Source organism: Argiope bruennichi, chromosome 9, assembly GCF_947563725.1.
Source record: "Argiope bruennichi chromosome 9, qqArgBrue1.1, whole genome shotgun sequence".
Taxonomy (NCBI): Eukaryota; Metazoa; Arthropoda; class Arachnida; order Araneae; family Araneidae; genus Argiope; species Argiope bruennichi.
The window spans coordinates 74,665,927-74,684,576 of record NC_079159.1 but is presented as its reverse complement, the minus strand read 5'-3'; the positions used below and the strand labels follow the sequence as shown (position 1 = coordinate 74,684,576).

The following is an 18,650-nucleotide window of genomic DNA, read 5'->3' as shown; positions in this document are numbered from 1 at the left end:
TTCGAATTTGGTTTTTTTAGACATTTTTTTTCAACTGATTGAAACAAAAATTTGACACAAAACTACACTTGCAGTTACAAATTCTCTTACCAAATTTGATATATTCAAGTGATTACATTTTTAAATCTCCGCGTTTATTTATTTCTGAAAGTACAGTCCGATAGACAGTCAACCCGTTGTAGGATTTGGCTCAAAATTTACCTGGTGCCCACACTATAAATGTTAAATTTGTGTACTGAGTCTTATCTATCTACCTCTCTTCGTTTTGTATTTATCATGTGGCCTTATATTCGAACAGCCGGACTTTCTCTGAACAGATTTTACTCAAAATTTGATAGAAATCTGCAAATTTTGTGTAAAGACCGTGTAAGAAATTTCATCCGTCAAGCTAAAATCGTTTTCGAGTTATATTTAGTATTGACAGACGGACATTTCCCAAAAATGTGTTTTTTGTACTCGTAAAGATCTAAAATGTGAAGATTCTTCAGAATCTCGATTTCTTATTTTTTTATGATTACTATATTTTCTCTCTACTACGAGAAAGTAAAAAATTCCTCTTCATATTTTGGCAATACTTTTATACCCGCTGTTACAACGGAGTATTCCAGTAAAAGGTGGACAAAGATCTGGTCAAAAATGGTAAGGGTTATCATAAGATTCCCTGCTCCGTGGAGCAGAGCTTTCTTGTGGTGCGCTGCTTCTCTTAACCAGAATGAGAAAAAATGTTGCATAGGCACATCAGTAAAGAATGCCTATGCAAGAACACCTCCCACCAATTTGTTGATGTGTTTATGATGATTTTCTCCCGATTAATTAGCCAGTACCTAATCATCCAATTACATTCCCTTCTCATACAGCATTTTTAGCCACTTTTATTGTTTATAGTCTCTTTGACAACCAAAAGATTTTTCAGGAATTTCGGTTGGGAGAATTTTGAATGAACTAGAATATAATCGGCAGCCTCTTGCCCCCCCCCCCCGTCGGTGAGAGATTGAGAGTTTCGTCGCCAAAAGTGTTCACCATTTTAGGATGGTTGTAGAGAGCAGCGCTTTATAGAATATGATTATTTAAAACCCACCTTAGTTAATATATTGTAAACAGTCGAAGTATCTCAAGTAACGGTTAAAGTAATTTGACTATATTCGGCAAAATAATCAATAGGGTGGTAGGCCAATAATATACCGTATTTTGCGGATAATTTTTGATACACCGAACTAAGAATTGAATGCAATGGATGTCGAAGATGTTAATTTCGCAGATTTTGAGACATTTGATTCAAATGTCGTTCATTAAGCTTATAATTTGTACTACTTTTGGTAATATAACCGACAAGGTAACAAGTGAATAAGAAATCGACAAGGTTATATTCTCATTTTGGTTGGCTGACTATGAACTCGATGCGGTGAATGCGGAAGACATTAAATCTGCAGATTTCCAGACATTTGATTGAAATGTCGTTCATTTAGCTTATAATTTACACTAGATTTGGTAATATATCAGACAAGTGAATAAGATATCGCATTCTGCCGGCAACTTTTAAGCTACCGACTATGAACTGAATGTGATGAATGTCGAAGACTCTATCCATAGATTTTCATTTGATTCAGATATCTTTCATCAAGCTTTTAACTTGCACTACTTTCGGCAATATAATCCACAAGACGACATGTGAATAAGACATAAGAGATTTCCCATTTTGTCAAAAAATTTTGATCGGTCGACTAAGAATTCAATGCGACGAGTCCAAATTCTCAGTCATTTTATTTAAACGTCGTAGTGTTCATTCAGCATTTAATTTATTCTAAATTTAGTAGAATAATCAATAAGCTGCCCAATGAATAATATGTCACATTTTTCCTGACTAATCTTTGTCCTTCGGATAAGATTTTATCATAGATTATGGGAAAAAATTGTTTTCATCACTTCGATTACTTCCAGTGGAATTATTAGAGAAATTGATGCTTTTATATTATTCATGAATAAGACGATAGAGTTGTTTTCCATAATTCATCATTCAAATTCAAGTTCAAAAACTTATTGTCATCTTATTTATATAATTATTACTTCCTCAGTAACGAATTGATAAATTTATTTTATTCATTTCACTATGAGAATAGTCTGACTAAAATCTAGTTAATGGTTAAACTAAATTTAATAAAACACTCTTTTCTTTTGATACTCTTATGAATATGCATGCTAAAAAGAGTTATTTTGCTGTAGCCAAATTTTGTGAATTCATTATAAATCCCTGAAGTAAGTAAATTGTATAATTGTAAATTAAATTTATTTAACAGTAAAATATCTGTTTTCTTTTACAATTTAATTTATCAGGCTACAATTATAAATAAATATTACTGACTGCAGTTGACCACAAAAATAAATAAATATTTGTGGTTTTGAAACTTTTTAGCTACAAAAGAGTTTACCCAAGTATGCAATTTGTTAAATAAATAAATTACAACCTATCTTCAGACTCTCCATTCAATATTATGGCTATGTAACCGAGAACGTATCGTTTATATATTATTTATTTATTTCCAACTACTATTCGGGGCAAAAACTATATAATTTCAGATAATTCTGAATTTTTAATAGACTTTGAATAAAGATGTCGTAATAAAAAGATGATTAAAATAGTTATTTTTAGAATATTCATAAATAACACATTAACCCTTTGATATACAAATTTACTTAACTTCCTAATTAGATGGCAAATCTTATTTGGGACAATTACTGCTATTTTAATCCCTAGAATAATATAAGGGCATTTGAGGTAATGATGCATTTTCAAGGGATTTTTCCATTTTAAATTACTTAATGCTTTCAGTTAATTTCAGATTTAAAATTTAAAATTCAATAATTCCATAAGCGAGTCAGATTCGTCATTGTATACGAAGGGATTAAGAAAACCAACATGCAACTGAGGAGAAACCCAATTCATGCAACTGAGAAGATAAAACTCACGTTTTTGGGTGGAATGTTAGCTTGCAATAACTTCGAATTAAAAATGTACTTAACCATAGAACGTGCCTAAAATGAAGAAAGGGGAATTCATATTCAAGATTTAATTGCTTTTTAATAAAATTCATTGGTTTTTAAGCCTAAATATATATTGAAAAATAAATACATGGGGGATCTGACGTTTAAGCAGTCCATTTTTCATAAGAATATTTTTCAGATCTTACATAAAATAGTAAGTTTATACATAAATTTAGAAAATATTTTCTCCAGCCTTCTTAAGAAACAACAACATTGTATCTTTTCAGCATTCTATATTGTTCGTGTCCGATCTATAGTAAATTTTTGTTGAGCACGGGCACTTATCTCATCGGATTCGAAGCACCTTTGCTTGTTGCAATCCTTGCTTAACAAACATTTTAGGTAGGGAACTATGTTGAAAAATCTATTTTTGGAGAAAACATCGAATATTTTTATTTATTATTCTAGATTTCTTAAAAAAATTTCTTTTATAAAACTTTTTCTTTCAACTTTCATTTTATATAGATTCCACAATAAGAACATGCATTTGTTCATTTAGAATGACACGCCATTCTGGCGCAATTTATGTTCCTATCTATATACTACAACCTAGAATAAAATATAATCATATTTTTCTAAAATTAGATCTCAATGCAATTAAATCTCAAGAGTCTCATAAAAATAGCCTCAAATATTAGCGATATTTTGACAGTCAGTAAAAGAAACTGAGAATGACATTTTTTTTACAAATATCTTTGCAGATTTTTAACAATGAAAGAAAAGGTCAGTATCTGAATAAAAAATGATCTAAATAATTCTTTATTTTCTTTAATTAAATGTACAATTAATTATTATGAGTTATTTCGAAGCCAAATGAGAGGTATTGTGCTTGGCCTCCTGTCGGATTTGTCTTGCTTCCCCGTCGGCAAATCTCTGCCGCCGCCTCTGGTTTCGGAAATTTACAAAGATGGTTAAGACGTTCTGGAACCCTTAATAAAAATTCAACAACACTATTGTGTAATATCGATAAAAACATGTAGTTTTATGTAGGAATAAATATATTTATAAATGTAAAAATTGAATAAATCTATGTTAAATAATTAAGATTCGAATTTATTCTACATTAATATTATTCAATCTTGTTCATAAATCATAATGATATTTTTTTGGAAGATTTTTATTTGATTCGTACATTTTCGTAATTTATTGTTTTTGTTTATATGAAAAATGTTTGTTAGGTTTTGTATTACAAAATTATCATTATTTTGAAAGAAAAAAAAAGAAAAAAAGAAATTACAACACTACTACTTTTGAGAATATGTTAAAGTAAAAATTCCATTAGTGTGGATTTACATTTTACACATCAGTAGGGAACATTCAACAGTTATACATTCAAAACATAATAGCAAAGCTCTATATTAAAGAAATAATTCTTTATTTTAACACACTTTCTTTCTGAATATCAAACAAGAAAGTAAACCAACTTTCTCAGTAAAATGCGAGTTCATGCTAACGTCAACATTCCATTTACTTTTTATTATTCATATTCAATCTAGTATAAAGATAAACTGACAAGCAAGGGTAGACTTTTTTTGTTATTCTTTCCGAAGAATTACCTTTAAAATGAATTATACCTGCAAAGTGTGCAATAAAGAATTCAACCAACGAAGTAATCTTGTTGCACATTTTTTTACCCATACTGGTGAGAAGCCTTATACTTGTGAATTATGCAACAAAAGTTTTGGTCACAGATCTACTTATAAGCAACACCTACGAACTCACACTCAGGAAAAACCATTTTATTGTGAGGTATGCAATAAAGGCTTTTGCCAACAGTCCACACTCATTAGACATAGTCGAATTCATACTGGTGTCAAATCTTATGTCTGTGAGGTGTGTAACAGAGGTTTTTCTCAAAATGCTACTCTCATCAAACATTGTTTAACTCATACAGGTGAAAAACCACATATATGTGAGATGTGCAATAAAGGCTTCACTCGTAAAAGTGTTCTTGCGCTGCACAGATTAGTTCATACCGGAGAAAGGCCATTTGTTTGTGAAATATGCAAAAAAGGCTTTGGTCAGAAATCTACCCTAAACTATCATATTCAAAGTCATGAACGAAGAAAAGCTCGTCTTGCAAGAAAATCTGTAAAACATGAAACAGAAAGATTTTTAAGGGATCTAATATCAGACTGATGTATGCAAAGAAGAACAATAGTCCAAATTTTTTTTTTTAAAATTACACTAAATGATTTAGCAATTGAGGGAAAAATGAATTCTGAACGAAAAATCTTCGAACATCCTTGATATTTTTATTCATATAATGATATAGGACCCTATAATATATCCTGGTAATAATATAAACTGGTGACTAATAATTTAGATTTTTCTTAAATTTGTTATTGCATTGAATATTTTGAAGCAAGTTATACTGATTCCCTATAAATAAAAATTAGAGTAACATGTTCTGAAGTATTATTGAGATGCTGATCTTAAAGGCTTAAATGACACAAAAGTATGTGAAGTGCTTGCAGTAATGACTTAGCTTGAATTTCTTAGTATTTTAATTTTGTATATGGATAGATATAATATGAAGTAAAGTTTTCTCCTTGAAAGACTATTTCTATCATTTTTATAAATGAAATGCTTTGTTATTCCTTCAGGTATTAGGGAGTTTTACTTATCAAAAACAATGTTTTTGTTTACAAAAATGTTTTTAATATTACTTTGAATTTTAATATTATGTGATCGTTTTGTTAAGAATTTTTGAGATGTCAAAATAGATACATTGTGATGGAAATCATATCTTATGTGAACATATAATGTATCTCAAAATGGAGTATACACCGATCACTCTGTTCTTTAAAGATGTAAGAATGTAATACAGATTTACTTTTAATCTTAATATTTACAGGAACATTAAAATACACACCAGGATGTATATTGAACTAAAAAAAATATGAAGTCTTTAGAGGATTTTAATTATTTTTCTCATAGTAATCATAGTAATTTTCTCATAGTAAATGCAAAATTGAATATATACCTAAAGTATTTGTCAGTTAATCTCCAGTTTTTTTTTATGAAAATTTTCTTCAAAATATTCTATAGTTGCATCAAAACTTATAAACATAATAAAAATAATAATAATTTTGCAAATGCATTTATTTTTTTCATATAAAAGAAACTATTGCAATGAATTCTAGGAGAGAAACTTCTGAGAATGTCATCAAGTGGTGAAAAGATGGTAAGTCTCTTGGAAAAATTGCTTTATTGATTTGGAAAAGTTATGCATGTGTTCAAAAAATACTATCCAGAAGTGTCATAGAACTGAATATGCAGCTAATATTCCAGGAAGAGGACATAAAGAAATTTCGAGCATTACTGCAAAAAGGAAGATGATACATTCAGTAAAAAAAATTAAATGCTCCAAAATTTGTTCATCGCTGTCCTCAGCAATTGGAAGAAAACATTCTGCAGAAATTCTTCCAATTAAGCAATTCATAATGCAGGATTTCATGGTCATACTCCATTTCAGAAGTCACTCATTTGTTGTGTCAACAGAAAAAAAGAGGCTCTATTGCAAAAGAACATATTACAAAGCCAGAATGATTCTGGAACAGTGTTATTTCCTATGATAAAGTGTGGAGGAAAGTTAGCAAAGAACTGGATCCTAAAAACACAATAAAGATGGTTAAGTATGGGATTGGGTCCATCTTCGTTTGGGGTTGTGGCAGCAAAGGGGTTGGAGAACTTGTTTTGATAGGTCACACTTCATCTTTCAGCAAGACAATGATCTAAAACATACTGTGATGATTATACTTGTTAAATCACTGTAAGCACCAACAACCCATGCGACCTCAATCTCCAGCCCTAAATATTATAGAAAATTTATGGTCTTATTTTTAGAAATCCATCAATGAGTTTAATGTTATAAGTAAAAGGGATTCAAGGAAATCTTGGAAAGAGTAGGCCAAAATTTCAGTTGAAATAACCAATAAACTGATCATATCCGTGTTTAAATTATTACAAGCTATGGTCTAGGCAAAAGGTTTTGCAACTAAATATTAATTTGCTTACAGTAACAAAATTAATAATATTGTGTACTCTTTTTTGTGATATTCTTTTTCATAAAATTTTTTTTATTTATTTTTATATAAAAGTAAATTTTATTACATAATTTTTTTTTCACATGTTGATAAGGAACGAGCCCGAGTATCATTAGTAAAAAAACACAATTTCCTTAAAGCAAAATGTAACCAGTTAAGTAAAAACACAGTTTTATATATTCAAATGTATATTCAATTTTTGGGACTGACTATATATATGCCTAAAAATAGTTTTTCCATCTCATTACATTTTCTTTATTTGTGTAATGGAATACATCATACTAAGGAAAACATTCTCAATGGCAAAGGGCTTTTCTTATTTGGGTACATGTTTGATATTAGTTATTGAATTGTCTGCTGTTAAATTAAGAAAAAATTAAGGAAATTTCTATACATTATGTTTTATAGGACATTAATTACTAGTTTAGGATTATCATTCCAGCTAGCTGAAAGTTTTATTGTTGTACCTTTAATTTGATTCAAAATTTTATAATAATCTGTTGTTAGAGAACTATGTAAAAGGCATAAATTTTAACAGCACATTAATTTTTATAATTTACTTTTTTTTAAAAAAAATCTCTTTTATTGTGAGCAAGAAACACAGATTGCAAATATGAAATTATCATACTGATGAAACTTATTCACTAGGAGTCATTAGAAACTGGAAAAAAAAAAAAAAAAAAAGTTACAACTGTGGCTCAAATCTTTTATCTGTTTGAATAATTGCCATCTATCAATTTCAGATGGGGTGGGGAAACCCTATTTAAAAGTTATTATTTTAAATAAAATATTCAGAAATAATTCAATCATTGTGATTATGATATAGATTGTAACATTCTATGTCTGAATCAGTTTTAAAAAATCCTATTGAATTAAAGCCTTATTTTAAGTTTAAAAAAAAAACAGAATTTCATCATTTTAAGAATTTTAGCAATAATAGCCAAATTAATTTAAAGCATTAATTTCAGTAAATTTCTTAAATTATATTGAAGATTAAGATAACTGTAAAATAAAATTTAATTTTTAAAAATGCTATTTTTAATGAAAAATAATTGAAAATTAGTAGGAAATTATTAAAAAACATTCTTATATAGATATATATATATAAAGAATTTCTAAATAACTTCAAAATCTAGGCAAAAGGGGATATATTCTAGTTGAAATATATTTAGAAGTTTTGTAATTTGTAATGCATATTCTTATTTAAAAGTTAAAAAACAATAGAATGCAATTGATTTAATTATGGAAGTGAAAAAGTAACAATTTTTGTAGGAAAATGTTTAAGGGTTAAATTTAAAATAAATAATATTCTTAAACCTTTAAGAATATTGATCCTGTGAGAATAATAATATTAATGCTATATGATTATAAGATTACTGATTTAATACAATTAATATTAAATTGTCCTTTTTATAAATAGTAAATTATGATTGATATGATAAAAAATCTTAGTTAATCAAGTCTGTCTTTGAATTGATCATAAAAAAAAAAGGTTAATCGGAAGCAGTTTTTTTTAAAAAAAGAATTTGATTTATAATTTTCTATATACAACCTTAAAAAGTAACTAAAAGATTTCAATTTCATACTCCTGTCAAATGTATTAAAATATATGATAATTAATCAGTATTATGATAAATTCTTCTAAATGTAAACTAAAACCTTTCAGATCCTAAAATTCAGTGTTAGGATAAAATTATAATAAAACTGACTTGATATTTATTTGCAATTTTTTCTCTAAAGAATACCAAGTGAAAATCATCTGGATTAAAGCAATACATTAAAAATGCTACATAAACAGTTTTTCTAATACAGTTTTCAAAGATTTTCTAACTTTAAGGTGATATTCCTGATTCTTTAACAAAAGAGTTTCAACAAAATAAATTGTCTTATTTCACATTAGGATATTCTGCATTATATGGTTATTATTCAATGTAATGTAAAAATATTTGGCTCAAGGGGGGGGGAATATGAATATCCAGAACAAAACATTGTAGCATATTAATAATTTAAGCTTTTTAAAAAATTAACCCTTAATGATAGTAAAAAAATTTGCACATAATAACTGTATTTAATAATATTTCGGTTTATAAATGTATAAGAATTACTAAAATAAATGAAAAATATTTTTTTAAAGATATAATTAAAAGTATTTTGAACAATTTATTATTGTTAAAGAATAAGTAATATGAAAATAAAATGAATGAAATTGCAAAAAAACATTTTTTGAATTTAAAAGCAGCGCAAAATATGATTTTTGTATTTTATGCTATTGAGGAAGAGGTAAAAAAAAAAAGTTTTGATTAATTTATAATTAAATATCTTGTTAAATTTTAGAACTGACTTAATATCTACTACCCAAAAAGGAAAAACCTACTAATTTTTTTTGGAAGGTAAGTTAGCAGAAAAATAAATTAAAAAAAATTTATATATCTGTAAACTCTAATGATCTATCTTTATAGAGCATTTTGTGCCAATTTTAATCATGCATGTCGAAATTGTAGTGTATGTCAGCCTATAAATATTATCATTTTAAAAATTGGTATTCTATTATTAAAATTCCATTAAAAATAATTTTTTTTGAAAATTTTCAATAACATAACCACACGCATAATTTTGAATTTCAGCAAATTAAACATAATAATTAATCAAAAGCAATTAAAAAAATTAAAATAAATGTTTAATTAAAAGAAAATATTTTAGTGTAAATATGTGTAATGCCTTAGATATTTAAAATATAATTTAAAATCAAAAATATATCTCCAATAATCACTTTCTTTAAATTACAAAACATCTAATATTGTTTGATGAAACAACAATTACAATTATTACTGAAGTCTGATTATAAAAAAGATGTTTCTATAGAAAATTTTGATATTAATGTGCAATTCAATAAATAAACTCTTGTGAAGTTTTTAGGTTTTGTATTTTTTACAAGTAGTTAATTTTTTTCCTTGATATCCTTTATTTTATCTTACATTAATGACAGGATGCCAGAATAATGTTTTTTTTTTTCCATATAACTCTATATGAAAATGCTTGGAACAATTTTCAATTTCAAATCTCTACTCGCAAAAAAATTGAATGTAATGTTAGTCTACAAGTCAGACTACTTGACCTAAAGATGCCAAATTTGGCACATATACTATGAAGGGTAAAAATGTACACTAATATCAACCAATCGTATGAAACATTAAAAATTAAACTTATAGCAGTTGTATCTTCTCTTTTGTATAATAGATGACAATGCACAATTACATACGCATACCATAGTGCATTGTGATTGTAAATAATAAGATAATGCTGCTCTGTTGACATGCATACATGAATTTCTTGACTTGTATTTGTGCAAAATGTGATCATTAAAGAAATGTTCCTGAAAACATCGATCCTCTTACTTCTACTGCACAGATCATAATGATCTTCGTTCTACCACAAGCTGAATTTTATCTGTTGTAATTTCCAAACCTATTACTGCATACAAATGAGTTTTTATACTGAGCTTTTATATATAATTAAAAAAATTGTCTTTTTAATTAAAACAAGGACACATTTTTTCCTAAATTTTGGCAATTTTTTTTAAAAAAACATTTTTTTTTACTTATTTTCAACAATAAATTGCATTATTGCCTAGAAATTCAAAAGAATTTCATTAATAGCGCATAGACAAAAAAAAAACAAAAAACAATAAAGCGAAAGTTATAAGATAGATGAACCTTTATGCTTTTAATATCTCTATGATATGAAGGAGCTGGTTTCCATTAGAAAGATCCATGTATCCAATGAATAAGGCATATGTAAGACAATTAAAATGACATAGCTTTAAGGTTTGACAATCTGATGAAATCATGGTCATGAAATTTTATATAAATGGTTTAACTGTAATACAACTAATATCCCCAGTGAATCAGCCGGTTGCCAAAAATGACTAGTATTTGAATAAAAGACAATAGATAAAAGAAAATATATTTTTATTCTACAGATAATCTGAGTAATTTTAAATAACATTCAATTTTATAATAATATGGAATTATTAATAAAAAAGGTTTTGACCTTGTATATGCATATTTAACAATTGAATATAGTCAACTTCAGACAACATGAGTTGTTTCACAAAGTAACATATCAGATTTATTGCATCTGAAAAACAGTATTTTACAGTATTTACAAAAAAAATTAACAACAGTAAATACACAGAAACATTGCAACAGTTCCCTAGCAATACTGAATAAAAAAAGAAAATCAATGCTGATACTTTTCGTAGCAAGCATCACAATTGCTGCAAACCCAGGACATAAGAAGCTATTGGTAACTAACTTGTCAAAATTTATTAAACATACAACATAATTAAATCTATTCTCTCAAGTTTGGAAACCAATTACTTATATAAGAGAAATTAGTGAAATGTTTGTTCAGCCATTAATAATTGTAATAAAATAATACCACATCTTACTTTATTAGACTTAATGAATAATAAATTCAGAATTTCATATTGAAGGGGAAAACATATCAAGCAGATTTAGGGAAATCTGAAAATAATGTCTCTATATTCTATAGATTTATTAGTGACTGGCTATTATCCAGCACTTGAATTTCTTTAAAAGGATGATGTTTGAATGTATAAAGGATGGCTTTCTACATTCCAGCCATTACAGGCAAAACTCATTGGAATGACTTTCTATATTCCAGTTAATATGCACTTAAGGGTTAAAATTTTTTCTTTGTATATAAATGACAAATGCGCAATTAAAAATATTGTTAACAAATACAATGTAATCCTCAAATTTAATTAAAATTGCAATATGATACCTACATATATAGAATTTTAATGATAAAATCTTCATACATTAATAAACATAAAAAATACAAGAATAATTATTTAGTTAATTTCTTATTTAAAGTATCTACAGAAAAGAACTATAATTAAAATATGTCATACATTCATTTGAAAGTTTTTTTTTTTGTACATGACTATACTTTTAAAATAAATGCCTAATGATACTAGACTCAAGAATAAATTTCATATTTTTATCAAAAATAATATATTTTTCTATTAAAACACAACAAAATGTATGCATAATTAGTTTATACATATATTTTTTCCATTGATTTTATTCCCATTGCATTATTTGAAACATAATTTATTAAGCAAAATATCTGAAGCAGAATTAAAACATTAAACATTGAAAATTTAATTTTTTCACCCCAAGGAAGCATTCCAATTTTAGATAAGAATTAGAAAAATTAGTAAATAAGCAAGAAAGTTTCTAAACAACAACAAAACAGTTTGTGGAATTAATAAACATACTTAAATAACATTAAATTTATTTTCATTATATCTATTTTCTTTTTGATAAATTAATTCATTTCATTGTGAAAAAATGGTTTTATAAATATTCCCTTCAATAGCTATTTAAAAAAGAGGGCACTTTGAGAAGCACCCCCCTACTTTTTAGTTATCAATAAATGCCAATAAAAAGTAATATTTGTTAATTTGGTCGAGAAAATAAATATACATGGAATTTCTTTAATGAATTATATTATATATCCTTTATTATATTATATATCAATTCTTGCAAGGAAACAAATGCATGAACTAATTACTATAAAGAATTTACGAACGAATTACTAAAAAAAATTTGCAATTATGTAAAAACATTTTATAAATCCTATTTCCACTGCAATCTCACAATTAATCATAATATATATAAAATCTAGATCAAATTCAATTATGAATTCATTGTCTAACAGGGACTACAAAAACAAGTAATTTTTCTAGTAAGAGCATTTAGAAAAACTCTAACTAAAAAAATATTGTAATAGGAAATAATAATAGCCATTCTGTAAAATGGATGGGAGGGGGTAATTTGGAATTCAATTTTAAAATTTAATTTCTGAAAAATACAATATTCTTAAGCTCTTTAAAACATTTTGTATATTATAATATTTCATCTAAGCCTTTCATCTTTATAAAAAATATTTTACTAAGTTTTGTCTTAAGCCAGGTATGACATTAAAAGTTGCAAACATACATAAGACTTATAGCTGAAGTAGGTCTCTATTAAATGCAACATGACATATATAATAAATGCTACCATACTATAACCAAACTAAAAATATATCAAGTTAACACATTGAATGTCACATTAATTCCATATGGCTTTTCTGTCTGGCTGACATAAATTCCTCATTATGCATTGAATATTTTGGTAAAATATTAATTACAACACAAATTAATCAGTGCAATCATTCATAATACATTTATTTTACAGAGGTCATAAGTGACACCCCCCCCCATTGATACAGTCATTTGTTATATTTGTATGTTCTATATTGCATTAATTTCCTCATGCCATATTAACAATGACGATAAAACTAAAAAATTGAAAAACATTGAGCACTTAATCGAATATGAGTTGTAACCTTGATGGTCAATGGCGATCTCCGTGGCACTGTATTGGTTATCAGTGACCTTCATAACATTCCGCACGTTAATTACACTAGAGAAAGGAAATTATTGGCAAATCTTTTAAAACACTGAGAACTTATTTAAAATCAAATACACAATTTGGTGCTTAATTTTAATTGGAAAAAGTGATTGTAGATGATTGTCAATGAGAATTAAGTACTATCAGAACCATTTGTTATCACGTTTTAACTATTCCCATTTTTACATCAAAATGGACGTGTTTCTATTCAGAGTTCTTAGAATTAGAAAAATAACATGAAAAAGGTGCATCCATATACTCAAATAATGAAGAACTCAAGTGAATTTCCATTTTTACAAAGTAAAATCAGTTTTAAGGCACGATTTAAAAATAGGAATCTTAAACAAAAATAATAATAAATAAAGTAAAAAAGTGGAATGTTAAAAATTAAAACCACCATACCCAACCCAACTTTAAAAGCATCACAAGCAAACTGCTTTGTATTTTAAAACTTTAAAAAATAGTATCATTAAAGAAACTAAACAAATACTGATACGTAAAAAATTCAAATACTGTTCTATTTTTAATACTCTCTACATTTTTTCCAGTATAATTTTAAAAAAATACTGTTTAATAATAAATAAACAAAATAGTTTTGAAAATAAATGTTTAAAAAGCAGTCCTTACAGAAAGAAAAAAAATAACTAGGAATATAGATGATATGTGTAGAGGAAGCATAGATACTATATAATGTATCTTTTTAAATGAATAAATAAAAACAATATACAAGTCTAAAACATAAAGCAATATAGCTAAGTAATTAGCAATTAATACTATATGCCTCTTAAAAGTTTAAAATAGCTTGAATCCTTAAAAAAAAATTAAAATATACCGTAGATAAGAAAACAGCTTGGACAATTTATATAGCTATGTAAACAGTTTTCTAAACAAAATTATTCAGGATTAATATCTATTCCAGGGAACTCTTCATTCACAGAAGCATCACTCAACAATCCCTGCTCAGCTCTGCGTTCCCAGTAAGTAGCCCTTTCTAGTATGGATCGCGATATATGTCGTCGAGATTTGCCTTTAGTTGCAGAATTCGTACTAGTATTGCTTTCATCTGAAGTATAACCATGTCCATTATCTGCTTGACCAGTGCTATATGAACTCTGTACTGATTCTGGACTACACAGACTTTCCCTCTCACTTGTTCCCTCGTCACCATTCTGAGTTGGAACTGGAATAGTTCTATTCATGGGTTTTGGAAGATTTAGTTTCGCAAGGTCACGAAACTCCCTGGATAGACTTCTGGCAGTTAAGCTGTGAATCTGCAATATTAAATGATATAAAATAATGTACAAAAATTAGAAAATCATTTTCACTTTTTTTATAAATTATGTTTAACATTTACAATAATCCTCATCTGTTTAAGCAAAAAAAGTTTAATCTTTATTTTTACAAGTTTTTGCTTGAATACCACATCCATTAAAAATAATGATTTTGGATGACTACAACTCTTATGCAACTGGAAGGAAATTATGAAACCGTGCACTTTGGGGTTTTGTTTGAAAAACAAATTCCTACAAAAAAAAAGCTCTCGATTTTGGGCATGTAGATCCATATCTTAAATTAATATATGATGCACCCTATTTTTCACTTACTGATCTATGATTTGATAACATATTAATATTTTTTTTCATTATAAAACAGATAATTTATCAAACTGGTTTCCTTAAGCTCTAGATATGAAATGTAATTTTCTAGTTAGCTATACAATATTTAGTTCTATATATACAATCAATCTAGATAAAGCATAACTATCATGAATATCTGTAAATTTAAACGAATACAATGAAAGAAAGTTTAATACCTTTTTAAATGTTGCTCATGTATATGAAACCAATTTGTATCTATACATAGTATAAAATGAAGTCTCCTGAAAGTGTCTGTATGTTGAAACCCTAAAAACTCGAGAAATACTTAACTAATTTTGGAGATATTTGTACCATTTTGTAGGGCATTTATTAGGGAAGGTTTCAATATATTGAAGTCATATCAAAATAAAAAAAAGGGGGTTTATAATTGCGATTTTAATTATTTGCCTACTACGATTCGCGCATGCATAAAGCAGCATTATCTGTGCTTTGCATTTATCTGCGCGTGAGCGTAAATCTGAAACTTCGCATGTGCAAATGGCAAGAGCTGTGGTATTCATATGCGATACATTTCTTTGTTTATTATTCTTAAAAGAATTTAATCGAAAATAATGAAAGTAAGCAGAAGAAGTATGTGCAGCAAGAAAAAAAGTCAAGGAAAATGAACAGGAAAGATCGAAACACAATTGCATACAGTAACAAAAAGGCGGCCATGTAACCCCAAACAAAGCACCACCGAAAAATTGCCTACCTCACAAGGCGCTAAATGACTGCATATCAAAGCTTAGCCCTAAATATTTCTGAATATGTGCTAAAAAAAAAATTGTTTTGTAATTATTTTTGGTGATTTCTAAATATTTTTTTGATTCCGCATGACATTCCCATGTCGTATTAGGTGGAGGCTAGACTTAAGTCTAAAGCCAATTTTCCTCTTAGATGTTATGCCATGGAAAACGCTGTGCGGGTACTGCTAGTATTGCTCTAAATCAATCAATATTCTACTTAATGAACAGTATTTTTTCTTAAAGGGTGAATCATAAATCCAAATAAAAGATTTAAAGATTCAGAAAATTGATAAACATTACAGTAAAATTTTTATTTTTTTATTTGGACACAATGAACAAGCAATTTTTATGGTCAAAATTAATTTATTAAAACCATTTAAAACAAAATTAAGACCCCCCCCAAAAAAAACTGAATACAATCATACAACCAAAAGCTAACTACAGTCTGATCTATTTGCTGCCTGCTCATGAGGGTTACATCTTTTTTTCTCCTTTTATGAATAATTCCCCCAAGGGGAAAATTCAATGACTGTCTTGTTTACTAATACACTCACAGATTTTACTTCAGTACGGATATACTTGAGGCCTCTCCATGTGAAAAGGGTGGTAATGTGGAAAAAAATTGTCTTACGAAGCTTCTATTATGAGCATGAAAGTGATTAATATTATATATTAAATCTGTTGAGAAGTAGTGATTAAATGAACTGATATTGCCAAATTTAGAATTAAATATATTCTTGATCACAGAAATTGCACCATAACCAACAGTAATTTTTTAACTGTAAAGCAGCATAAATTTTGAAAGTTAAAAAAAGGGTTTTATAATAGAAGTGTCTTATTCTTTTTTTAAAAGATCGAAGTACAGCATTAGCATCTTTTTTTAATTAAAAAAATATGCTCTAAATTTTTCAATTCTATATTAAAAAAAAATAAATTACAAATGGAAAATTCAACAGCTATTCATCAAGAAATATTTTATAAAATAATTTCTTAAGTTAATATTAAAAAGAAATTTAAATACTTACAGTTAAGTTCTATAAATTAATGCTCACTAACAAACAAAATGTAATATGACAAAATATATACTCATCAAATGAAAAAAAAGATCTATTAAAATATTATTAAATATTTTAATGTAATATGAATATCAACATACTTTTCTACATGGTTTAGTCTTTTTAATCTTCTCTTGTTCTGCTTTATTTGATACAGATGATGATTTGTTTTCAGCAAACACCTGAAGTAAATTAATGTGGTCAGTGGTATGTTTTTTTTTATACTCAACATAAAATAATATCATAAAAGGGTATGCCAAATATAAAGAGACCACATTTTAATATTAACAATCAGCAGTCAATCTTAAAAATATTAATTTTAATAATCAACTAGGGCTTAAATATATTTATTCACAGGAATTTTAAAAGAAATTCTTCAGCTCACATTTGAGAAGAAAAGTTTAAAACAAGTGAATGCTAACTAAAAAAAATGCCAGAAAAGAATATATATATATATATAAACAATGGAAAAGAGGAAAAGACTAACACATAAAATCAAAACATTAAAAAGAATCCTATTTCAATTTGATGCACAGGGATGTGTCGATAACATGATGGAAATTTTTTAAATTATATAATATTCTTAACTCAAAAATGTCTTCTAAAGTTCAAAAATAAACATTCCACATGATGTTTCAAAGGTACAAGATCTTTAAAACTTTAAAATTCTTAATTCTAACAAAATTCATTATTGAGTTATAAACTTCATGTTATAAAATTCATTCCAATTACAAATGTAGAATAACCTATTATGCAGAATAACAAATAAAAATACAATTCAAATTAAAAGAAATCTAAATCACACAACTATGAGATTGAATATCTACACAATTTAATTTGTAGTGTTAGGGTTCAAAAATTTAAAACTAAATAAAGAATCAATATCAAATGCAATGTATGCAAACCTTGGAACATATATTTTACTCGCAACTGAAAAGTCGAGAAAAAAAATTACCTGCAAAGAATCAGCTTTTAACTGCTTTGAAGCAGGACTGTTGGATGAGTGAGTGGATGACAGGTCATCACCTGCAACTTTAATGTTATGTGCCATTCCATTCTGACTTTGTGCATTCTTAAAATTAAAAAGATTCTTTCAGTTAACTAAAAATTAAGAAATTATATTAACAGAAATTATGATATTGACATACTTTAAGCAATTTTAAAGCTGGTTTACTCTCCATACATTCAATCTATTTGAAATTGCTTTACTAACTATTAGACATAAAAGTCAACAAGCAAATTAACATTTATACTTTTTAGTGTCATAAATATGAAACAGAACACCTCTTTAAAACAATCATTATTCAAAAAATTCATATACCTTTTTAATAACTTGTGGATTATGTCTGGTCTTTCTAGACAAATCTGGAGATAAAGGTGGATCTTTAATTTCCTGTTCAAGTCTTCTGACATGGTTTTCTAAGGTGAAAACTTTCCCAGACCTGACATAAACCTTAAAAAAAAAAAAAAATTATTAAAAAAAAAATACTATATTATGAAATTTTTGAAAATCTATAAGAAGTCATGAATCTGTTGAATGCCGTTCTTGATCATTTTATATATTATTTATACATAAAGACACTTCTTTTCATTAAGATTGCTCTTATGTCTCAAGAATTCAAATTAATTTTAAAATTGA

At 27.0% G+C, this 18,650-nt stretch overlaps 2 protein-coding genes across 2 annotated transcripts in view; one reads left to right on the top strand and one right to left on the bottom strand.

Moving 5' to 3' along the window:
* The first annotated feature begins 4,602 nt into the window (after nt 1-4,602).
* On the top strand, nt 4,603-5,178 carry LOC129984979 (zinc finger protein 271-like). Its single transcript, XM_056094915.1, has one exon. The coding sequence runs from the start codon at nt 4,603-4,605 to the stop codon at nt 5,176-5,178; it is 576 nt and encodes a 191-aa protein (XP_055950890.1).
* A 5,861-nt stretch (nt 5,179-11,039) lies between these two features.
* LOC129983997 (uncharacterized) overlaps nt 11,040-18,650 on the bottom strand; it is a 31,164-nt gene continuing 23,553 nt past the window's right edge. Inside the window, exons 17-20 of the mRNA XM_056093742.1 lie at nt 18,333-18,464; nt 17,967-18,083; nt 17,113-17,193; nt 11,040-14,844 (exon numbers count right to left, since the gene is read on the bottom strand). Of these exons, the coding sequence (XP_055949717.1) occupies nt 14,467-14,844; nt 17,113-17,193; nt 17,967-18,083; nt 18,333-18,464 (708 nt within the window). The 3' untranslated portion in view covers nt 11,040-14,466. The remainder of the gene's footprint in view (nt 14,845-17,112; nt 17,194-17,966; nt 18,084-18,332; nt 18,465-18,650) is intronic.